The sequence below is a fragment of the Gambusia affinis genome, linkage group LG12 (genome assembly GCF_019740435.1).
Source record: "Gambusia affinis linkage group LG12, SWU_Gaff_1.0, whole genome shotgun sequence".
Lineage (NCBI taxonomy): Eukaryota > Metazoa > Chordata > Actinopteri > Cyprinodontiformes > Poeciliidae > Gambusia > Gambusia affinis.
Genome location: NC_057879.1, coordinates 13,173,488 through 13,198,144, shown reverse-complemented (window position 1 = coordinate 13,198,144; position 24,657 = coordinate 13,173,488). Strand labels below are relative to the sequence as shown.

The 24,657-nt window shown below is 36.9% G+C and overlaps 1 protein-coding gene across 1 annotated transcript; it reads right to left on the bottom strand.

Moving 5' to 3' along the window:
- Positions 1–237: 237 nt before the first annotated feature.
- LOC122840807 (collagen alpha-5(IV) chain-like) lies at positions 238–24,588 on the bottom strand. Its single transcript, XM_044133487.1, has 52 exons — positions 24,301–24,588; positions 23,156–23,209; positions 21,724–21,813; positions 21,521–21,565; positions 21,388–21,432; positions 21,221–21,283; positions 21,094–21,147; positions 20,969–20,995; positions 20,057–20,125; positions 19,809–19,871; positions 19,637–19,672; positions 18,338–18,373; positions 18,194–18,271; positions 17,666–17,719; positions 17,480–17,545; positions 16,630–16,674; positions 16,488–16,541; positions 16,380–16,421; positions 16,091–16,169; positions 15,842–15,877; positions 15,564–15,740; positions 14,548–14,637; positions 14,309–14,392; positions 14,022–14,092; positions 12,628–12,816; positions 12,353–12,521; positions 12,184–12,273; positions 11,957–12,064; positions 11,744–11,838; positions 11,306–11,456; positions 11,045–11,155; positions 10,717–10,881; positions 9,899–9,985; positions 9,635–9,772; positions 9,355–9,453; positions 9,167–9,265; positions 8,264–8,400; positions 7,994–8,120; positions 6,974–7,054; positions 6,304–6,402; positions 6,164–6,211; positions 4,713–4,895; positions 4,471–4,601; positions 4,050–4,122; positions 3,724–3,798; positions 3,477–3,602; positions 3,124–3,219; positions 2,649–2,858; positions 2,350–2,527; positions 1,748–1,862; positions 1,490–1,662; positions 238–1,193 (listed from the first exon to the last, which is right to left on the bottom strand). Exons 1-52 carry the CDS (start codon positions 24,370–24,372, stop codon positions 1,115–1,117), a joined length of 4,962 nt encoding a protein of 1,653 aa, XP_043989422.1. The 5' UTR covers positions 24,373–24,588; the 3' UTR covers positions 238–1,114.
- Between the last annotated feature and the right edge of the window lie 69 nt (positions 24,589–24,657).

Here is a 24,657-nt window from a genome sequence, read left to right as displayed (position 1 = left end):
AATCTGCCTGCTTGTTATTCAAAAAAATTCTTTTTCTTCTATATATAGATTTTGGAAAGGATTTAATGAGGAAAAAATAGCCCAAATTCCTTGTAAATATTTTTAAAGCAGTACCACACAATTAGTCATTTTGATTGAGAAAAACAATTTAAAATATCACAAATTGATTGCAAGACACTCAAGAGACTGCAAAAAGACAAACATGCATGAGATCGAAAAGATGAATCTTTGAGACAATTCAAAGATTACCAATCTGTTTACTAATGCTCCGCTTTAATATCAATGACAAAAGTCTAACAAATTGTGCTAGTTTCAGCAGCCGGATGACCTTACACAAATGGAGGAATTCAAGTCATTATTTATGTACATTAAGAAATACTTTGTAGAGTTATTTTGAATCAGCTAAGGGGTTCCAAGAATTTAAGGGCCAACTTTCTAAGGATAGTGCTGGTTCAAATGTTCCTTCAACATCTAAAACCCAGAAACAGGCAAATTAATCAAACAGCGTCAAAAAAAAAAAAACAAAAACAAAAAAAAAACACATTAAGGTAAAGGCAAAGAACAGTTTTCATATAAACAGAAACACACTAAATACAAAATGAAGTATCACATTTGGAATATGAAAAATTCATGCCATTAATAAGGAAGGATATTTTTATTAGTATAAATTTTAGCCTTTATTAGAATCGTGAAAGTGTTATTGGAAGGAAAAATCATGATAAAATCATTGATAATATATTGTGGAAATTACAACATGGGCTGTGAAGTGAGTTTATATGCCAAAAGTTGTCAAAGTTTGAGTTTGTTTCGCCAAAAATGTCATGTCTGTAACACCTATTATGAACATGATATAAAGAAAAGGAAAATGAAAAATAAGTAAAACAGAGTATTAAAAACTCTTCTCGGTAGTAGTGCCCCCAATTGTGCTGAAGCACAGAATAATAAGATTTAGTGCATTTCCAGAATATACAAAATGATCACCAAAGATGATGGTAATACAAATGTAAAATGAACAAGTATTTAAAAGTACAACCAATACATGTTACTAAAAATGTATCTATTTCACAAATTGCGAATTTAACCATTTTCTCCAGTTTGCACCAGTGCCACAGTTTCAGAATTTTCTGCAGACCCGACAACGACTGATGACTCTCTCTAGAGAAAATCCTTTCACAGTCTGGGGAACCGGTTTTCTACAGGAGTGAAAAAAACAAAAACAAAAACAAAAAATCTGTTAGACACACAGGGAAAATAATCAAGAAATAATAATTTACTTGAAAAAGGAAAAAAAATATGCTAGCACAGGTTCAAGAGATATGAATAAATCATGTCACAAAAAGTCAATCTCCTCAGGACATGGTACAAAAAAAAATCTGAAATTCTACTTAGATTGTCAGAATATGTGGCAAGAAGAGAAAAAACTAAGTAAGTTATCAAATATTTGGATAAAATATTTTATAAAATATTTATCACTGATTAAACAGTTTACCTAAACATGTTGTTTCGGTCAAGGGAGGCTAGCCAGTAGCTGAAGGAGTCAGGATAGTAATTACAGGTGCCTCTGCCGTGACACTCAATAAAAGGCACTCGGCGGAAATGTTCCATACATGACCCAGGAGACATCAGAGGTTGGGAGGATCCTTCTGCTCCTGCTCCGGTTTGCTGGAAAATATAATATTTAAAGAAAAATGAACATGATGTTTTATGGGATCGAGCAATCCGGGAGCTAAAGAGTTTGCTTTCTTACCATTATAAATGAGTAACCAGTCCACAGGGTCTCCCAACCTCTGGGACATTCAGGTATCAGAGTGTTCTGGCTATGGAAAGCTAGGATTTTGGAGGTTGTTTCACAAACTGAGCACCTAAATCATGAATGAAAATGGAAAGCTGGGATGAGATAAAAGAAGTTTGAAAAACAACAAACTTCACAAAATAGTCAGCAGTTTAGAGGCTTAATTAGGTCTGATTTAGGTCCCCCTTGAAAATTTCAGGGCACCATAGAAAATGTGTATTTAAATATGGCTGCCTACAAACCTGACAAGTTACACCAGTTCTGATTGGAGGAATGGTTAAAAAAAAAAAAAAACAGAAAACTATTGTTAGACACTTAAAAAAAGATGTTTTGAAATGAACTGTCACTTTATTGCGATTTAGGAAAGAGCAATAAATTAGGTCATCATAACTAATCTCTATTATTTAGTCTGAAATAATAGAAAGCAAGTTCATGTGCTGTTTTATAGCGTATAAAACCTTCTGGTTTTACAGTCTATATATTTAAGATAAACAGAAAACTAATATTTTTTTTCACAATAATGCTGTGTTGAATGTGTGTGTATACTCTTGTCTGACCTGCTGATGTAGGGGGCAACTTTATCAGCTGTGACGGCAACCATGTTGGCAGGCATGAGCTTATCAGTGGACAGCCAGTAGGAATAGTCATTACGGGAAGCATAGCGGCAGGTACTTTCTGTATCGCAGAACAGGAAGGGCATGGTGGAGAAACGAGGGAGGCAGCTTCCCACTGTGCCTGAGAATTTAGAGAAAAAACATTTGAGGAAATATTTTGTTGTGACCCAAGTGAAAACACAGATTACTATGATCAGTGAAGTACACAATATTTATGTATATGATGATCTTTATGTTCATACCAAGGTCCTGGCCATGAGCTCTCTCGTTTCCATTGATGAAGAGGAGGGAATAACCAGAGTAGATGAGACTGGTGCCATGAGGGCAGTCAGGGACATTAATGCTCTGACTGTGCCTGGCAATCACAAAACCATCTGTGTAATGTGTAGCTGCTCTCCCAGGCAAACCTCTTAATCCTTTTCGACCAGGAAGTCCTGGTCCGCCTACTTGACCTAAGCAGCATATTCAAATACCAGATTTAATTCAGGCAACTTTAATTGAAAACTTTTTAGGCTTAAACTTCAAGCATTTTCTATGTACGTCTGTGCACATTCTCACAGCTGGACCTAACCTGATAAAAAAATAAAAAAATAAATTATGATCTAAAAAAGTTAGCTAAACTTCAAGAGAGGAGTTAAAAGAATGTGAATGCACTCACTATTCACTTCATTAGGTCACACTGACAGTAAAAGGCTGGACCCTGTTTTACAAACAAACCTGGGAATCCGGTTTTTCCCTTGTCTCCTTTGTGGCCAGTGAATCCAGGAGGACCAGGGGGGCTCACTCCGCGTGGTCCTTTGACGCCAGGCGGTCCTGGGAGACGAGATGAACGTATTTCAATTTATTCATTGAAAGACATATTTATCTATATTATGTAAAACAGCTCCGAGCTAGTTTTAAATAATAGTGGGAGCAAGCGTTTAGGCACCCCTGAATAACATTATAACATGGCATAAAACACAAAAAATGTCGATTTTACATAATTCTTCACCCCTTAAAATAAACAAACATCTTAAAATAGATGCACTACTTATTTATTCACTGGGCAATAGAATTATAAACTTGTTCACCTGGCGGTCCTAGTGATCCTGGTGGCCCAATCACTCCTGGAAGTCCTTGATTGCCTTTAGGACCAGGAAATCCAGGAGGTCCTGGTTCATATATTCTGTCAACATAGCCTGGTTCACCTTTGCGACCTTCAAGTACACAGCAGGAAAGAATAAGTTATTTGTTGAAAATAAAAAAGCACCGAGAACGGTGCTGTAGGAGGATTAGATTGAGTAAATGTCTTTCTACTAATGAAGGCTATTGATGGACCTGGGCGTCCAGGAAAACCTTTGTGCCCACGTGGACCACATGGACCTGGGCTGTATCCAGGGTCTCCTCTGTCACCTGTCACAAATAATTTGGCAAGATTTTCAAAGAGTTTGTATGTTCTCTTAACCTCCTGCAGAAACACCACTTGAGCAGTTATTGCAGACAAAAGCAAAAATGAAGTCTCATAAATCTTTATTGTCTTTGTCTCCAGTATTTTAAGCACAAACCATTTCATCACAGTTGTTGCAACATAAATCATTTGCGCACCATATTCTTTTGCAGTGATAGATCACACTTTTGTCTGCAGCTGAAAGATGATAGATTACCAGGGGGGCCATATCTCCCTGGGGGACCAGGGTCTCCTCTTGGTCCTGGGAATCCAAATACACCAGGTGGACCCTTAAAAAGGTTTATGAGACAGAAAAAGTCAAAGACTAGACTTGAAGTCATGAAGAAATACTTTTAGTTACCATTTTCTTGTAACACATGCACAAGAAGAATACATAGAAGATTTTCCAACATATTGTGGACTTTTAGAAAAATAAAGAAACACAAGTATTAGTGTGTTTCTTTACACACTAATACTTGTGTAAAGAAAGTATTAGTGTGTAATACTTTCTTACAGTAGTAAGAAAGTATTACACTTTCTTACTACTGAAAGTGTAGTAAGAAATAAAAAAAATATTAATACGCATTTTTAATTAAAGTTTGTTGTCTGGTGATGAAGCAAATGTTAGTATCACTTACATGTGGTCCTTGAGGGCCTGGATTTCCTGGGGGCCCACCTAAACCTGGTCTTCCTGCGAACCCTGGCTCTCCTCTGTCTCCTTTGAACCCTGATACTACGAGACCTTGAGGGCCTGGTGGACCAGGGTAGCCTATATTAAAATGAAGTGATATTTGTGTAAAACACAAAGATTGTGGACGAACATGGCATTTCTTCACTGAGAAATGTAGATAAGTCTAATTCTCCAGCTCAACATACTCACCTTGGTTTCCTGGGTTACCAGGGAATCCACGATCACCTTTAGGTCCTGGAATACAAGTCCCTTCTCTTCCTGGTGGTCCTGATTCACCAGGAAGTCCAAGTAGGCCTGGGATTCCCCTGTCCCCTTCTGGTCCCGGACTCCCTCTGCCATACAAACCAGGTGGACCGATATCCCCAGGAGGACCTGAGTTAAAAAAAGACAACAACAACAACAACAAAAAAAACAAACAAACAGCTGAGGCAAACCACTGACACTCATCAGCTGTCAATATGGTTATTTACAATGCTTGGGAGTTAAAAGAAATTGTTAAAAAAAAAAACATAATATTTATTGTGTTCATTTAAGGCACCTTCTTGGTACCTTGAATTATTAAATTACATTTTTAAAATATACATTACTGTGATAATTGATGCATAGATTAAAAATCAAATATCAAAAAGGCTATTGATTTCTAATTCAGTCAAAACTAAAAAAAACATTACTTCCTCAATAATTGTTTTGCCTTTTACATTGTGACATCCTTATTTAGAGTACATACCAAGTTCATCAGTTAGTCTAAATTTGAGCCAAAATTGGTCTCACCAACAAAACCTTTCTATTCAATGGTTGGTCTTGAAGCATGCATATTCATACTGGATTGTGATGCTGCGAATGATCATTCTACTGTATGGGTTAATTTATGTTTTGTTTGTTACATATTTCTGGTGTTACTGCTAGAGAAACACACAAGACATTCTAGTGCAAGCCAATCCGAATTAGTTAAAAACACTGAACTGTGACATCATTGCATAATTTTATCGGTTTTATTTCTACTTGAACTGTTATTATTAGCTTCATCACTTTATTGTTTTGTCAGTAGTTTAGTTGAATGTTACCAGTTTAGTGAATTTGTTGAGTAAAGTATTTAACTGTAAGGTTGAATTCTTAAAACTCTTTAAGGCTTGTATATTGGAGGCAGGTCTTCTGTGTTCATTTCATACACATGTAGCATCTTGCTGTTCAGTGAGGATCAGTGCTGGACTTATGACTTCAGCAGTTGTTTTAAAACCTTTAAAGACAATAACCGAAACTGACCCATTCAATCATTGGTCTTGAAGCATGTATGAAATTGTATGTTCTTTACAATTTCCCCGACTTGGTAGTTTCATCTGAATTACTAGTTTTATCAACTATTATTTATAGTTATTCGTAGTAAAAACTAGACACCATTTGGGGTCCAACTCCACAAAATAGCAAATTCTCTCATCCCAGCCTATAATATTTATATACTGTTGCTAACTAAGGCAAGAAGAGTACAGCAATGCTCTTATCCTTTTTTAATCTAACCATAGTTAATCAGTGAACCATAAATTAAACTTCATGTAACTGTGTGAACTATTCAACTATTGTAAAGTATGCATACTTTAAATGGAACATTTTGAAATTATTTAATTCATTGACCAGTAACTCACCTGGTGGGCCTGGATCACCGGGTCTTCCTTGTGCTCCTTCTATTATACCTGCAAGTGGAAAAATTAAATCAAGATTAAGCTTCAAAGGAAGCAAACTTGTATCCGGTGAAAGAAAGAGACTTAAAGATGGGTTTTGTTACCAGTCTCCCCTATTTGACCCGGTGGCCCAGGAATACCATCCCGTCCCTGGCTTCCTTTTATACCATGCTCCCCAGTAAGGCCTGTTGGGCCTGGAATACCTGAGGAAACAAAAGTAAGGAAGGAACCAGCACCTTTCAAGATTAAAAGCAAAAAGTACTTCACCAATCAGAGGATGAACACACAAAGCACACGAACGAAAGCAGATTAAAGGAACCCAGTCAGATGGTTTATAGTCCACTACAAAATGCACAGTAATTGAATGTAGCTGCAATAATTATGGAGTCGCATGAGAAGATTTAATATAGACTACCACAGGTCCAGGGAAGTTTTGGATAGACACATGTAGATTGCATTATAATAATTCAGACAAGACAAAAGAAAAGCCAGAAACAGGTTCAAACCAGCTGACATGATTTTTACAAGTAAAGTCAGTAAATCAGAGTTTGTTTTTGAAAGGCTATTTTTGCCAAAAGACTAAGAGACTCAAGAATCTTCTTTATCTTAAATAGATTTTTCTGGTGCAAAGCTAATTATTTCAGTTTTTTCTTCATTGACTTAAAGAAATTGCGATCATTTGTTTTGTCCAGTAAAATATAAGTAAAGATATATTTTACTAGGTTGGTTGACATCTGTGTTATTGTCGTATCCTGAGGGTTTATGACATGGTACCTGGTCGTCCAATAGGTCCGATGTGTCCTTTTATTCCAGGAGGACCATCAGAACCAACTGGACCTGGAAATCCTGGGGAACCTGAACCACATAATGGGAAAGACAAATAAATGACAATTAAGAAGATGAAACTTATTTAAGATACAACTATAATTTGAAGAACAAAATGGACTATCAGGGGGTTATTATGTATTTTAATCAGTGCTACTATTAAATTAATATGAAAATATTTTTTTCATTTATGGCCTCCGTCTCTTTCAGAACTTCCAACCCTTTCTGATGCTTGATGCTCTGGTATGTGTTTTATTAAAATAATATAAAATTCAAAAACTTTGAGTTTCCATAATATCCCCCATTTCAAAAATAATAAGAAGTGAAATTGATCACAAATTACTTACAGATGGGATGGAAGGTGTAAAATCAACTTTATTTTAGCTTCATATTTGTTTTAATGTTATTCCCCCATCAAAAACACACCTGGGGTGCCTCTTTTATTACCCTTTCATGTATGTTTGAGGAATCCTTGAATTTCTGTGGCATCCATTCAGGGGTGCCAAAGTGTTTGCTCCCACAAAGCACCGCTATACACAAAGCTCTTCCTCGAAGCTGCCGAGCCTCCACCTCTCAGGGAACCCCTCCCCCGCGCCTTCTCCACACATCTCCACCAGAGTAGCAGCAGCAATTAGAAAACACGAGGTAGAACTACACATCTGCTGAGGTTATCATACAAACTACTTCTTAAAGCAAAGCTCCTAAGAACAGCTATAAACGGCGTAATGGAGCAGCATAATGTTCTGTAGGTGGAGTGTTAGAAAGAGCACAAGCTTTCTAAACAGACACAGGCCAATTTCAATGCATTAATTTCCAAAGTCTACTTCTTGTTAAGCTATGGTTGATGTATACTGAATTTTTGTAACAACTAAAGGTGACATAGTTGCTTAATTGTGCTGTAAAATGCCATTATGTGGCTGGAGAACACATAATAACCACCCTTCCGTATTAAAAATCAGTTTAAATAACCATTTTTTCCATCAGGTCCTGTGCTCCCCTTTGCTCCAGGGCGTCCTGGAACACCTACTTGTCCTTCAATCCCAGGTTCTCCTTTCTGTCCCTTGAGGAGGACATCACTCCTGGACCCTGGTTCACCCTGGCATGTAGGGAGAGGAAAAAAACCCCCCAAAAAACAAAAAAACAAAAGCCCACAAATTCTGTTTAAGTTTATATCCAGCTGCATATTTTTTTTACTAAGCAGAACTAAAAGCATCATCATCAAAAATCCTTGTTTAGTGCCTTTTGTCCAGGTGGTCCAGGTGGTCCGTACACATAGCTTGGTTCTCCAGCAGCTCCCTTGCTGCCTGTTGGACCTGGAACACCATCTGGTCCTGGCCTTCCAGGAATTCCAGGATCTCCCTTCACTCCTTTGAGCCCTGTGGAAATGCAAACAATCAGCTATTCTGATATAACAGCAGCAAAAAACCCAACACATAACAGCAATTTCTACATTTTACAGTTTATCTAACAAACTTGTTAGGCTCAACAGTGTTACTCCTCTTACTAAAACAAAATATAAAACATTGAAGGAATATCACATTATATTAAATAATTACATGCCAAACCAACTACTCTTAGGGGAGAAGTTTAGATATTTCTGTATTGCCCAAGAAATAATTCAGGGGAATGTTTATGGTCGCAACATGGGTGTTATTTACTGAAGATTTGTCATTTATATTTTAATTCACATTAAGGAACCAGCACATTTCTGCTTCAACTCGCTTTGGTTTAATTATTGGACTTTTTTGTGCCACTAACTGTATTTGACTAGTGATAGGATAAAATTGTGAAAATTCTTTGTATTGGCTTAGGAAGATTGTTTTTACGTTGATATGTAAAATGTGAGCAGAGCAATAAAATTACTCTTATATGTAGAAATAGCAGAATATGTAGGCGATCTTACTCTTACTCTGCTATAGTAAACAGCAAAGAATAAATTATTTATGGATCCATTATTCCGTGAAAGGAGAATAATGTTTCCTCATTAGGAAACAAGAACATTCTTGCCATTTTTCGGTTTAACAGTGAAATATTCATGAAGACTATGGCCAAGACATATATATTTATAGCATTACGTTTTTAGAAGATGGTGGTTTTAATTTGTCACATTAGGCATGATTCCTTTCATGGAGTAATTCTTACCAGGATGACCCCTATGTCCAGGATCTCCTGGGAGTCCATCTGGTCCTCGCCTAACTTCAGATGCCCCTTGACCATCAACACCAGGGTCTCCAGGAGGACCTGTACTCACAAACAAACACAGGACAGATCTAGTCTCCAAACAGTGTGTTAGAATATTTTGGATGAAACAATGGCAATTAATAGTGAACCTCTCTGCCCCACGTCCCCTTGTGGTCCAGCTCTTCCTCTCTGTCCCTTTGGTCCAGGTCTTCCAGGCTCACCGGTGAGACCAGGTAAACCAGGATTTCCTAACAGAAACAGAACAAGAATAGTCTTAACATTCACATAGTTGAAAAAAAAAAAACAGATTTTCACAAAAATATGCTCACCACATCAACCATGTTTTATTCAATATCATCTTGAAAGTGTAGTTGGATGTGAAATTATAGTTCAAAGAGAAAGTCTTATAAGTAGTTATAATAAAGGAACCTGGTTCTCCAGGATCTCCTGGTGGCCCAGTGTAGATGCGTGTCGGACAAGGAAGTCCTGGAGGGCCTCTATCACCTGGATCTCCCTCCATGCCTTGGGATCCTTGTCGGCCTCTTGCTCCGTCTGGGCCCGGGTCCCCTGTAAAATGGTCACAAGGAATTTGACTGAATCTAACTTGTGAACCATAAACAAATTGCTACCAACATTTTGAAAGTGTACATCAAACATTGAAACCTAAACATATGACTGATTGATGAATGTTACCTCTTGGTCCAGGTTGTCCTTTATTCCCTGGGTTTCCATCTGGACCATGTCCAGATATACCATCAGGCCCACGGTCTCCTATTTGTCCTAAAAATACATTTTGATGTCAGTGAAAATGGGTGAAATAGCTCTGCTTTATATGCATTGTGTGTTTTCTACAGCACTTTAATGGATCAAGCATCCAAATATAAAACAACATATGGAATCAACTATTATGCAAGCAAATATTTTTAGAATACGTTTTATATTCTATAGCCTGAGGACAAATAAGACATGACATGTACCCGGTTTGCAACTAATGGCATCATTGGTTGTTTTTCAATTTCATGGTGCACAAAACACATCTAGGGTTAAGTCTGGATTACTTCTATGGGGAAAAAAAGATGTCAAAGTACAGAATCAGACTGTGAATCCCAACCCAGATAGCAAGTTGTCCTTCAGAGCTTAAAAGCAGCAGCCAACAGACATTTAGTGTATCTGGGAACCCATTCAACCCACTAGTAGAAAAGTAATCCAAGAGATTAAAAGCTCAACTACTAATTTTGTAGATTTTATTTGCTGGGGTGCTTATGGAAAACATAGATGAGCCCTAAAAAGTTATGTTTTCAGGGTTTTGTTTTCTGTAAATAATTAAAACTGTATATTTGTCCTGGTAAGAGTATTAAGCACAGGTTTGTGTTGCTATATCACACAAAATACAAACTTTAGAAAACATAAATCAAGCAGTTTGAATAGGCTTACCAGAGACTGGACCTGCATATTCAAAGAGAGAAATGGATAGATAGAAAGACTAAGACAAAGTAAACCATCATAAATACCTTGTTGACCAGGCCAGCCATCTTGACCCCGAGATCCCTTCCGCCCCGGAGTCCCAGGTGGACCCGGAACTGACAATCCAGAGGGTCCAGGACTGCCTTGAAGGCCAGGAGAACCAAATCCAGGTAAACCCGCATCACCTTTCTCTCCAGGCAAGCCATTAGCCCCTTGGGGAATGAATGGAAGAATAAAATTATGATAACTATTAATAGAAATCTAAAGTTAAACGGTAGACAACTACAAACCAGACATCTCATGTATTTGTCACATCTTATACATTACCTTCGTCTAAATGTTCCACTAAAGGATTCTAGGTTCATATAGATTTACCTCTATGTCCTGTATGTCCTTTCGCTCCTGGAAGTCCTATTGGTCCAGGTAAACCCATACATGAAGCTTTGGTTCCAGGAAGCCCTGGTGGGCCAACAGAACCTTTTCTTCCTGTAGGGAGAATGAAATAATGTGAAAAACAGGAAAATGCTATCTAAAAAAAAACCAAAAACAAAAAAAAACAAGACACACTATTCGTCTGCATCAAGAAGTTCTTATCATCATTGTACTTTGGAACTTCAAATTCTTAGCTACAATTACCTTTCTCTCCTGGAGGCCCATATTTGCCAGTTATTCCAGGACGTCCTGGAAGACCAGGGATTCCAGGATCGCCAGGAGGCCCTGCAGCTCCATTTTCACCAGGTGGTCCCGGAGGACCTGGACGACCAGGGTGTCCATGGCCACTGTCACCCTAAATGGGGTAATTAATTGCATGACTAATTATTTAGTTAACGCTGTAGAATCAAATAGCTACACTAAAGAAAATCAACACATTACATATAATTTCAGCTTCTTACTTGCTAAATCTTTTAGAGCTTTAGGACTTCCTGTTTCAGTCACAATCTAAGAAATATATGTCCTCTGTTTCTTATCCTTAAAAGCCTAATGAATTGTTTACCTAATGAATTGTTTAGAGTGTGACTGTCTACTTCTACGCAACAAACACCATCCTGTATGTTTTCACTGAAGACTTCTGACCTTTTCTCCTGGGGCACCAGGAGGGCCTGGAGGACCGGACTGCCCAGGTAAACCCCAGCCTGGAGCACCTGGAGAGCCAGGCAGCCCCTTATCACCTGAACAATCACAGAGAAAAAAAGAAAAACAAAACAATAAAAAAACAAGGATTATACAATAACAAAATACAATCTTTGAGCATAAATATGAGCAAATTGTAAATCCCTTGTGATTTACCTTTCTGCCCTGGGGGTCCTGGCTTTCCATTAAGTATCAAGCTCCCTCTTTCTCCTTTTTGTCCTGGATTGCCTGGTTTTCCAGGGACACCGGGTACTCCTTGAACACCTGGATGAGTTTTTGTTTTTTTTGTCAGAATTTAAGCTGTTAAATATTATGTTGTAAAAGTGGAAATAGTGAAAGCCCAGTCTATGCCCTCAGACAGCCAGCTAGTTGACCGTGATTACCTGGACTTCCTTCAAAGCCAGGCGGTCCTGGAAATCCTCGTGGCCCTGGAGGGCCTTGGGTATGAAAATGACCAGATTCCCCTTTTTGGCCTACAAATAAAATGAAGGAAACTTGAGTACTTTTATGTGATTTGATTTTAATGTAATGTAATGATCTTTATTTTCACACCTGGAATTCCAGGTTCTCCTGGCAGGCCGGGTACACCGGTGTCTCCTTTGGTCCCTGGTGGGCCAGGAAGTCCATAACCTGCTGGTCCAGGGTACCCAATGGGTCCTTCTTTCCCTCGAGGTCCTGGTGGACCAGGAAACCCAGGGTCTCCTACTTCATGGTGTTGGGACTAAGTGAGGGAAGGAACCTTGTTAGATAGTAAATACCAAAAATCATATAAGATCTATGGTGAAGAAATTGTCATAATTTTTATTTTTTTATTTATTTTTTTTTACCAATTCTCCAGGTGGCCCTCTAGTGCCTTTCCTTCCTGGTAAACCCAGAGATCCAGGAGAACCATTTGGACCAGGTCTTCCAGGGAGTCCTGGTTCTCCTTTGTCTCCCTTCAACCCAGGAGAGACATAACTAGATGGCTCTCCCTTTTGCCCCGGCTGGCCTGGTAATCCTGATGGACCTATAGGCCCCTTTAGGACGAAAAAGAAAAACAAAAAACGTTTGATCAAACATTGTACGATGAGATTACACTAGCATACAACTTGGGTACAATTTTCCGGCAACTAAATTTTCTTCGGTTGACTGTTGGTATTATAACAAAGTTCAAGTGATAGGGGAGGACAACAACTAAGCCACACAGTGATAAGCTTATTGTAATCATAATTTAGGGACAGGAGTTGCCATTGCTGAGTAGCTTAGAGTGCAGAGGCAATACTTCAAACTTCATGTGCCCTTCAGATTAGCTCAAGAAGAGAGCGCAGTGAGCCCCACGAGCCTTTTATCACTAAATGCAATGTGAAGGGCTTGTTGGTGTTGTGTAAAGCAAGCCCCTACAGGATAGGGCAGTGGAGACTTGTTCTCTCGAGTATTGTTTGATGCCTCTCCATCTTTCAATCCAGTGGATGTGTCAAGGTTTGGCAGTTGCCTGGACAAAGGCATCTTTTCTACTAGGTGTACTTAAACTGGCTGTTTGCTCCATGGCCAGTCAAGAACAGACTGGCCATGGAGCAACGAGAAATGAGACGACTTTCACCAAAGTAGTGCAGGGAAAAGCCTTCCATACTCAACAGTTTCTATAATAACACTTAGAATCATGATGGAAGGAGCAGATAAAATATAAGCTTAATTTTACTTATTACAACTTGGGTTTCTATGGCTTAGGTCTAAATCCTATGTTCAAGGTAATAATCCCAGTGGATCATTTTAAAAAATATGAGAAATTCTTGCATATAAAGTACAATAGTCAAGCATTATTTGTATTTTATTTAGTTATGTTTTTGTTTATTTACATCTGTATTTGATGCAAGATAATTTGGACAGTTTGACGCGACTTTGTAGTAGAATGTTGTCCTCGGAGAGAAAATTCCAGTGTACCAGCAACAAAGTGACAGATGATCGAAGCATGTAGATTCACAAAAAATAAATATGTAAAAGCAGAACTAAGAATAACCTACTGTACAGTAAGGGTTGATTTACAACACATTGCAGTACCTGAATACAGCATGCTGCAAACTATAGAAATGTGCAGCTGAGTAGAATTGTACTGTAGTTGCAAAGGTTAGACGGACATCGTATTAAACCCCTTGGGTTAAAAATACTTTTGTTTACATAGTATTTAAGTAAAAACATAACATATAGCAAACAAATTAGGAATGAGATAATGATGCATTCTTACTGGAGGCCCAGGTAAACCTGAAGGACCTGGAAAGCCGGGATCCCCCTTTTCACCCCGTCCTTGATTAGTGCCTGAGTGACAGCGGACACATATATATATATATATATATATATATATATATATATATATATATATATATATATATATATATATATATATATATATATATATATATATATATATATATATATATACATATATAATTCGTACAGGATATTCTGGTTTTATTAGGAGACAAAATGTAAGCCTTTTCATTAACACAATGTGTGTGAAGTAAAGAACTGTACCAGGAAGGCCAGGTGGACCTCGGGGACCTGCTGGTCCTGGAAGTCCAGGACTTTGACACTCATAACAGTTCTCCCCTCTCTCTCCTGTTATGTTCAGCAAGTGGGAAAAAAAACAAACAACAAAAAAATATGGTTTTCTTTCTATTAATATAACTTTTTAACCACTTTGGTAATGATACAATTCAACATTCTAGCAAAACAATATAGTTGTTAATTAATGAGTAAAACAAATTTATTACCTGTCTCTCCAGTATACCCATTATTCCCTGTAGGTCCTGTTAAACCTTTAATTCCCTTGATTCCAGGGAGACTCTTAATGACACAGTCAGCTAAAAGTTGCTCAAAAAAAGAGAGTTGATTAGCTCTGAGATCACACAAAAGCATTTTGGCAATACTTTCTTTGACGGGTTGTGAATAAGACTGCCATGACACAGTCATAAACATGTCATAACACCTGTCGTGAACATGAGTAAGTCTTCATGAATATTCATGACTGCTGTCATAAAGAGTCATTCGGTTAATCGTGACACTTTTAATACAAAGCTAACATTATTCAAAAGGTCTTTGTTATGACAACTTGACATTAACCAAGAAATTATGATCTGACATAAATTTGTTATAAAAGTATTATTGATTAAACTTTAAAAAAATATGTAGCTTTATGTTGTTAAAGTTAAAATTTAACCAGTAATACTTTAAAGTCAAGTTGTCATGAAGAAGACAGTTTGAATATATCAGTAAATATTGTGTGAGTTTAATTCAAATGAAAACTGATTTGCAGTTGGATTATGATGCACAAAAGAGAAGATAAAGAAATTATTAAATATTTCAGTATTCTCTCATCCATATGGAGTTGATTGTGCTGGTCAGCACTGTCATAGCATGAATGGTTACAAAGCCTTGTTAAATATCAATGAAAGATAAAAAATACAATAAAAATAGAATCTATTTATACTCTTTACTATTTATACTCATAATTTTGTGAAGAGGTATTTGACCCCTTTTAGATATTACAGGGATTTGTTTAGGAAACAAATTTAGGAAACAAATTTTAATTTCAGACAACAGGCCCCCCTGCAAGGACCCTTGGTATTAAAAATAAAACAGTCTTAAAAAATGCTCATGTCATTACAAATTTAACGGCACCCTTTGAGCAAACAGTCGCTCTATAGCTTCTGCACTTTTGGTTAATATTACTCAGAGGACAAATGTTGTTTTTAAGATGAATGTTTTTATTTTTATGTTTTTTACTTACTTCCATTTACAAAGCGTCCAGGTTTGCCTTGGTTTCCCCGAGGCCCTGGATCACCAGGATCACCATCTAGCCCAGGAGGCCCCACGTGAATACCCCCAGGGGCCCCAGGGTCTCCTTTATGTCCTTTTGGACCTGAGAAACCACGTTCACCTGGTACATAAATCCCAAGCGCATAACCTACATAAACACAATTTGAATAGAAGAAAAAGAAGATATTTTGAATGTGACAGTAACTGCAGCTAATGCCAACAGTGAGATAATCTGTTGCTCATACACACCTGGAGATCCAGGGGGCCCTGGAAACCCCATAACACCTGCAAAAATAATATTATTTTACCATTTCTAAACTTTGTACAATCAAACAAGCATTCATTTGTAGTTTTAAACTCCATACCAGTGCAGAAATAACATTGCTCATAATCTGTCATTATAAACAATGAATGGATGGGAACGACTAGATAAAATAGCAAAATGGACAAATATCTTTTTTCTATTTGCTGATTCGTCAGCTAGTTATATTCCTCTACCTTGGGCCCCAGGGAACCCAGGAAGACCTGGAGGTCCAGGGTCTCCCATGTGTCCCTTGAGTGATTCGAGCGAAAGTATCTGAAAACAGCAGCACAGAGAGAATGTCCGAAGGTTTCCGAAATTAGAAAATTACAACAGATTGTTTTCTCATTATGCTAAAACAACAAATGTGAAAGCCAAGCTGCTATAGAAATAGAATTTTTAAGGTCTTTATGAACATGAACAAGTTTGATAACTATTCTGCACAATATATATGTGAACAAAAAGTGAATATTAGTCCAAACTCACGTTTCCAGGTGGACCAGATGGACCCATGTTTCCCTTTTCACCCTAAAAAGACAAGATACAATCATAACATATTTGAAGGCAATTTACTATGGATGGAGACTGACTAACCCTTCTTCCTATTGGGCCTGGATGTCCTGGCTCTCCTCTGCGCCCCGGTCTTCCCTAAGCAGAACTGCATTGTATTCAAAACTTGCAAAACACAGATAAAACAGTGAAACAGTTTTCATGCATAAACTAAAGTAGTGATTACCCTGAATCCACGATTTCCAGGTTCACCGTCCTTTCCTTGCTTTCCCTGTAAATTAACCAACATGGACTTACTGAGGTGTGCTTTAGCTAAATAAAACTTTGAACCCTTGTATTGAAAAGCTATGTTCGCACAAATAGTAGCCGACATAGATTACATTGTAATTTAAATGCATAGCAATTTTAAAATGTGCTGAAACAGATTTGTCCATCAGAATGGGAGCCTTACTCATCGACTCTGATGCATTTCCACATCCTATGTGACTTCACACAGAACCGAGTTAATTTGTATTCATTGTATTAATTCATTTTGTAGCGACAGACAAGTTAAAAGGCAGCTCATGTTTATTTCATGGTTTGTCGGGGGAATTTGAAGGGGAAGAAATACAATCATGATAAAAAAGAAAGTACAATCCTTACAAATCACACAGATTTGATATATAAAAATATCTAATATTTTCCATGTCTGAAAATGATTAAGAACTAATCTCAATTGTACAAAATTTCACACTATGTTACAACAAAGTCAACTTGGAAAATGGGAAAAACTGATGCAAAGAATCTAGATAAAGTGCCTTAAACTTTTGAAAGTTGACAGTATTTATGATTTTTTTTATTTTTATTTTACCATAAATGCCAATGATGAGCAGGCAATTGAAGTGTGTGATCTAATCTAGGCGGAGGAATTACGTCTTGCTAAAGCAGTAGAACTGAATAAAAAGGCATATGCTGCACTGCTGCCCTCTGTTGGTCATAATTTTTTCCTATTTTCTGACGCGTTACAGATCAAAAATGAAAAGTAAGTTAGACAACAGGCTGTATGGAGAAAGACGTTAACACAATTTTATCCTCACTTCTGGACCTGGGTTTCCTCTGTCTCCCTTTTGCCCTTTTGTGTGGTAGAGGCTCCCTGGATATCCCTGAGGAAGGATTAAGCAAAGGCACAAATAAAAAACCTGCATAGTTCTAAATCAATCAGATATTTCCAATGTTCTACAGGCAGAGATGATCAATTTCATGAATTCTATAGAGAAACTTACAGGTTCGCCTTTGCATCCTTTGTCTCCTGCATCGCCTTTGTCTCCTTTTAAATCCTAATGAACACAAAGAACTGAAGTTAGCCTGCAAGAAAAACACCAGCTTAAATATATGAAACTGTAGATGACCCTAAAGATAAACAACAACACAGTTGTGGATTGGCAGTTTAGCAATATCCTTTTGACTTCAAAACAGATTTGTTTTTGTTTTTATTTCTCAAAATTATTTTTCAGGATGTCTTTGGATTTTTTTTTTTTTACCTCCAGAAGACACATAACTGGTTACTAGTCAATAGAGAAGATGGATCAGCTGCAGTGCTTTTTGTTTAATTGTATTGTTATTTTAATGTATGGAACTCCAAAAGGGATGGTAAACCTGTTATATCATGTACATCTGCAATATTTCAGGTGTTTTCAGCCCAACTATGACGTTTTGGTGGTTTTTTTTTTTTTTTTTTTGGTTTTTTTTTTACACGAAGGGAACAGCACAGTATTATGCTGGGGATAAGTGAAAAACTACTTTTACTATACCGTTATTAACAGGGTGCTGGTAAAAAAGTCTTTAGTCCTGCCTGGAGGCCCCGGTGGGCCTCGGGGGCCACGGAAACCCTACGTTAGAAAAATTCATTTTAGCGATATCTGATCATCATAGTACGGTATAAAAACAGAAACTACCTTTGGTCCTCGATTTCCTGGAGCTCCTTCCTGGCCCTGCAGAATGTATGCAAGACTTTGAAGTGTGTTTTATAACACTCACATATTGTAAACTCCATCCACATCCCAAATTTAGGTACGGTACTCTGCTCTATAGTCACAAACATCCACAAAAGTAAGCACATTCCAAGACGGAAAGATTTCCTATCGCCAAAGCTATAGGAGTGCATGTTAAGGTTCCCACAAAGTTGCAGTTTTTGTTGTCTATTATGAAACAATTGATTGGAACAGTTCACAAACTTGGTAAAAAGATGTATTGTTTGAAGGTAATAGTTGCGTTTGTTTCATATTTTAAATGTTTTGGCACAGCTAGAGTCCAAGCCAAACAAAATGTTTCAATTTGACCACGAGGAGGCCTGTGTGTTAACTGTGTTGAAAATGACATAAAAGCAATTGAGATAAATTGACATAATTGACATAAAAGCAATCCTTATTTCAGTGCTAGCGTAATCAAAAGCAGTACTATTGAACTAGTTATTAAAAGCTCTTGAGCAAATTATACACATTTCTTCAGTCCTTTTTGCTATCATGCTGTCCTGAAAATTTCTCCTAAATTGAGCAATTTCTCTCATGAACCTCGAGCTTCACTGATGATCATTAAGTTTCTTTTCCTGTTTGTTGTAAATAAGTTTGTATCTTGATTTCACACAATGCTGTGACCAAATTAGAATTGCAAAGAGCACATGCAATAAAAACGTCTGATCCTCATTTACTTCACTTACTGTAACTGCAGATTTAAAATGCCTGTAAAAATCGTGTATAGTTCTGCCTTCAGAAAGGTTGTAGCTTTTCTGAATTGAACATTTCCAGAGTGAATTGTCAAAAAGAAAACTTTACAAATTCACTAGACAATCTTGTTCAAAAACAACGGTGTCAGGTCTTTTCTCTGTGAAGACACTGACACTTTTATTGACATGAATACTAAATTATGATTAATGGACTCTCCATTTTGAGCAAGTGGCAACCCTAACCCTAACCCTTTGCAGTTAATTGTTTTGAGAAATATACAAGCTGTGGTGCAAATGTAAATGGTGATGTGAGAATTACACCAATGAGACTTAGAAAAACACAGATCGGTGAACACTGCTACGGGAAACCAAAACCACGATGGGTGGAAGTTTAATCTCTCCATGGTTGGACAAAAACTGATAATGAGGAAAGAAGTACAAATAAAACAGCTGTGGCTTCTGGTTATATTGCAAATACTGAGAAAATTTTAACACATTTTTAATGAGTGTAACTTATTTAATGCATGCATACCTTGGAGCCAGGAGCTCCAATATTACCAGGAGACCCCTGAAACAGAAAAGTTTGGATTAAACATTGCATAAGGAAGAAAGAAAGAAGGAAAGAAGGAAATAGAGAAAGGAAGGAAGAAAGAAAGGAAAAGAGAAAGAAAGAAGGAAAAACAGACAGACAGACAGATACTTACAGGAGGACCCCTTAGTCCAATGTCCCCTTGTAGTCCTATCTCACCTGATAAACCTGGACGACCCTACATACAAGGGGAAGAAAATAAAAAGAACAAAAAACCCCCCCAAAATCTTTTGAGTCTAAAATAAATAAAGATTTCATTTCATATATTTCATTATTCAATATTTTGATTTAACACAATGTGTTCAACAAAAAGATTTCTATTTTGTTAGTTTTAGTGTATAATACTATTGTTTATAAAGTTACCGGTCTTCCATCTTCTCCCCGTGGTCCTGGTGGCCCTGGCCTTGAGTAACCTGTTGTCTGTGTGTCACCCTGACAAACAGACAAAAATATCCACATGGCCCATTTGTTTAGGTTTTATATATATATATATATATATATATATATATATATATATATATATATATATATATATATATATATATATATATATATATATATATATATATATAATTTGAATTTTAAGTGGCCCTTTGTAGGGTCTAAGACAGTGTTAAACTCACAATCTTGAATATATTGAATTTGGTTTATTTCCCAGAAGGATCATTGAGTAAAAATGCAATATATTGAATTTGGTTTATTTCCCAGAAGGATCATTGAGTAAAAATGCTGGAAAAAAGGAATGTTTCAGTGGTGGAGTCAAAATGCCCAGTCATGTTGACAGACAGCAACCATTACTTAACTATATATGAGACCACATATAAAACGAGTAATTAAGTATACACAAACTGCATAGTCTGTAGGTCCAAAACATAAACACACACAAAAATAATCAAAAACCTTAAAAAATTGCTATTCAATCATCTTTATGCATTTGCTCAACAGTTTACAATAAAGCTTTGACATAAATAAATGCCTTGATGCATAAATAGAAAAAAATTGACTTAAGGAATAAAAGGCGGGGGAAAAAGGAGAAGAGAAAAATCTTCAAAAAAAAACCAAACAAAGTTATTAGTCTCACATGGCCCTGATACAAAATTAGCTCAGGGAGCAGGGGGAAGCAGCGACAGTAATTGTGCTGCATCATGTTGTTTTTTTATGGCGCTTCAAGACTCTGCAACTCCTAAAAGATAATTATTCTGCAGCAAATTTGCTGTTTCACCTTTCATGAATAAAAAAAGCACTAAACAAAGAGCTTAGAACAGCACTCCCTACCTTAGGACCAGGCTGACCTGGAGGTCCCTGTAAAGTAAAACAAAAAGATACAAAAAAAAATGCTGAATATTCATCAAGGTAGAACAGTGTACCCAATGCAGAAGGTATTGGAATTTACTCCTTACTGGATTTCCATCAATACCAGGGTTTCCTTCAATACCTGGACGTCCAGGGTCTCCCTATGAGTACATTATTTTGTCAAAGTAAGGAGTGTATAAACAAAAATGTGTAGAGAATTTATATTTTCCTCACATCTGTTCCATTGCAACCTGGATCACCTGGGGGCCCCAGAGGCCCCTGTAAACCTGGAACACCCTATGAGATAAAGTTAGCAAAAGTTAAAAGGCAAAATGGATGTAAGGACTGCAGAACACAGAGGGTAAGATTTTGTACATTAGAAAAAACTTGAGAAAACTAACTGGTAAGCCATGAGATCCGGCAAATCCCTCCTTGCCGTCTGGTCCCTGGAAGAACAAAAATAAAAATACATTACACTCTGGTGTTAAGGACAATACTAGCAACTCATTTGGCTGTGAAGTGCAATCATGTTACCCGATCGCCTTTTGATCCTATTGGCCCATCAAACCCAGTACTGCCCTTTCAAAGAATGCAACACATAATTAATCTTAGAGATCTTGAAAGACATGTTGCTATAAGGGTCACAAAAAAGTGCAATTTATCACAATCTCTGGCCAGTTCACAACCACGACGTGCCAGAACGAGGCAGAATAACAAGAGTGTGGTTGAATTTCTACCTTTGGTCCTGTTAGTCCAGGTTGACCTGAGAATCCTGGGTGCCCCGTCGGTCCTGGAGGACCCGGATCTCCTGGAAAACCTTTCTCTCCCTGTGTGTTTAATGAATGAGTGTTTGTGAAAAAAAAAACCCCAGAAAGGTAAAACTAAATAAAAGCCTTTGCATGCATGCACAAGTTTATTAGTGGTTATTTAAAGCAGCATTGTAACATTCAGAAAGTTATATATAAGTTATATATTGTTATGTTGAGTTACGTCAAACTGAGGGACACTTGACAGTGAAATTATTAAATTCAGAAACTTATTATAAAAAAAAAACAAAAAACATTAGCCATACAAATATGAAACAGCTGACAGAAATAAAATGAAAGTATGAATAAGTTGCCTTGAATGAAATATATAGTTATCCAAATATTTTCCAGTATTCACCCTCACACTATTTAAAGGCTTCTGCTGTCTACACTCCTTTGCTAGTTCCTCCTGTTAAATCTTGTCACATTCTGGTTTCTTCCCCATCCATATTCTGCTTGCTTTTTGTTCCTGGTTCCTGTTTTTGTTCTGCTCTGGCTCCTTGTGTTCCCTGTGATCTTTTGTAATTTTTAAGTTTTTATTTAAGAACATTATCTATGATCAGTGCTCCCAGCTACCGTCTGCATTTTGTGTCCACCAACAAACACATAATGACACATTTCTTAGTTCTCACACACCACATGCTTGAGATAGTAAATTGGACTTTGTTCTACAAGCACTATGCACACATAGAGTATGTCTTTCTACACAGAAATATACACAAAAAAAATCTGTCTAAACAACTATCTATATGGTATGCCTGAACTGCCAAGACAGGTCATGTCACAAAAAGACGGTAAAGCTGGCTTCAGTAAATAAGTATTTAAACAAAAGAATGAAAAATGAATTTTTTTCTATAAATCAAGGGTAAAAGAAGCAGTTTTTACTTTAGATTTGTTCCTTGTTAATTTCAATCCTGAGTGTTACGGCTACAGTGGGTCTCTGCCCTTTTTCCTTGTAAGGTTCTGGAGACAGTTGTTTTGTTTTTCCTTGATTGATGCTCTGCTGCTTTAAAAGCTGCCATGCTGCAGCAGACAGGAGGCTTTTCCCCTCTCTCTCCTCAGAACCCCATTTGGTTTGGTTTGTATCTTATGGTTGGGTTTTGTTAGGTTTGTTTTGTATTTGCTTATTTCTGGTTGGATATGGGTTTTGCATTAATCTATTTTGGCTTCTCATTTCAGATAATCCCTTTTCAGGTTTTATTTCTTTATTATAATTTAATAAATTTAACTTTCATTTAATCAGAAAATCCTTGTGTGGTCTCCTTTAATGTTACCCCACCAAACGAGCCTAGTGGACATAACATGAGAAAACATAAGTGCAGAATAAAAAAAAAAAAAGCATGACAAAGCAAACTGAACTTACCCTGTTACCTTTTACTCCTTTACAGTGGCATCTTGATTTTCCATTGCATACACACTGTAAAATAAATAAATAAAGGCATTAAATTTTAATACATCAAATATCAAGAAAAAGAAGAACTCCTCAAAGATTTTCTCTTATTTTGGTATTCAAGTTGATCGTCACGAAAGAACATGTCTCAATTTGAATTAGTCAGTGTTGTACTTAGAAAAAGTTCTAAAAAGGACCTGGAATTCTGCTGTATGGCGCAACCAGATATAATTGGAGATGGTTTGATATGTTTAGGCTTTCAGTACAGTCGGGTTCTAATGAAGGAAGAATAGTTCTTCAGCCCTAAGAGTGGTTTATTTACATTCACTGTGATTAATTCAGTTTATTGTGGACATAAAGGATGGAAAAGGATGAAAGGATGAAAATAATTACACACCACAATGTCTTGCTTTGGCAATGTAGGAACAATATACGGTAAATATATTGAACATTAAGTTTCAAAATTGAAACTTAACAGTTTCAAAATTGGTACCTTATAAATCAAGTTATTTAAATTAAATTATTATTACTATTTTTTTTGCAAATTATTTAGTTTTCTTATCAAAGTTTTTTAAAATACAACTGAAGGGAAGTGTACATGCTAGATGTCAAATTGCCATCTGAAAAAAAAATCTAATTTTATACGAGATAGAGTAAGTGAAGTAAAACGCACATACAGACAAAACACAGCTTTGCATATCCACACTAAAACAACAATAAATACACAAGTAATCGACTGGTACTACTCAAGATAAACAATAATGTAGCAAACAGTTAAAAAAATTCCACTAAACAAAATAAGTGTAGAGATGGACAGTTTAAAGTTTCATCAAAATTTTGGTTTCAGAAAATCAGTCACTTTTAGGGACAAAACTTTTCAAATACTGATAAGACATCTGTGTACATGGATAAATCAACCACAAACCATAATGTGTTAATCATAATTCAGCAATGAGTCCAGCCTGTGTAATGTAACATGAGAAAAAAAGAAAAGCTAAATAGAGGTTTTACTCAAGAATTACCTTTTGCTTGTCGTTACACAGTTTGAATGACGCATAAATATTAAAATCAACTCCGTACACGGAAAAAAACAAACACAAAAGCAAGAAACATCTTACACTTTTTCCTTCAGTGAACGACGAGATCATTGCAAAGAAAGTCAGGAAAACTATGATCACTCGTGTTCTCATGATTTTCCTCGTCTCATTCACATCAGTCCCTGATTAAGATCCTACGTTCTTCAAAGGCGATGAATGTCGTTTTTGTGGTCCTCCTCGGCAATCAGGTTTCACATCCTACTCTGTCCACTGCAACACTTTAGATGCTGGTGGATCATTGCTGCAGTAAAATCACAGTTTAAATTGGTTCAAGTGTCTTGATACAGGCCAGAGAGCTGAAAGGAAGTTGTTTAACTGGACCTTGAAGAAGGGAGGTGGTATGCACTTACTCAGATGATTTACCCCAAACAATATTCT

What these genes read in the sequence shown, in the direction of transcription:
- LOC122840807 (XM_044133487.1), bottom strand. Translation starts at nt 24,372, where the DNA reads ATGAGAACACGAGTGATCATAGTTTTCCTGACTTTCTTTGCAATGATC. An exon ending in TAGGATCAAAAGGCGATCGG is followed by an intron (nt 21,433 to 21,520) that starts GTAACATGATTG and finishes TTGTTCTTCCAG; the next exon opens with GGACCAGACGGCAAGGAGGG. An exon ending in TGGACATAGGGGTCATCCTG is followed by an intron (nt 8,401 to 9,166) that starts GTAAGAATTACT and finishes GCATTTCCACAG; the next exon opens with GGCTCAAAGGAGTGAAGGGA.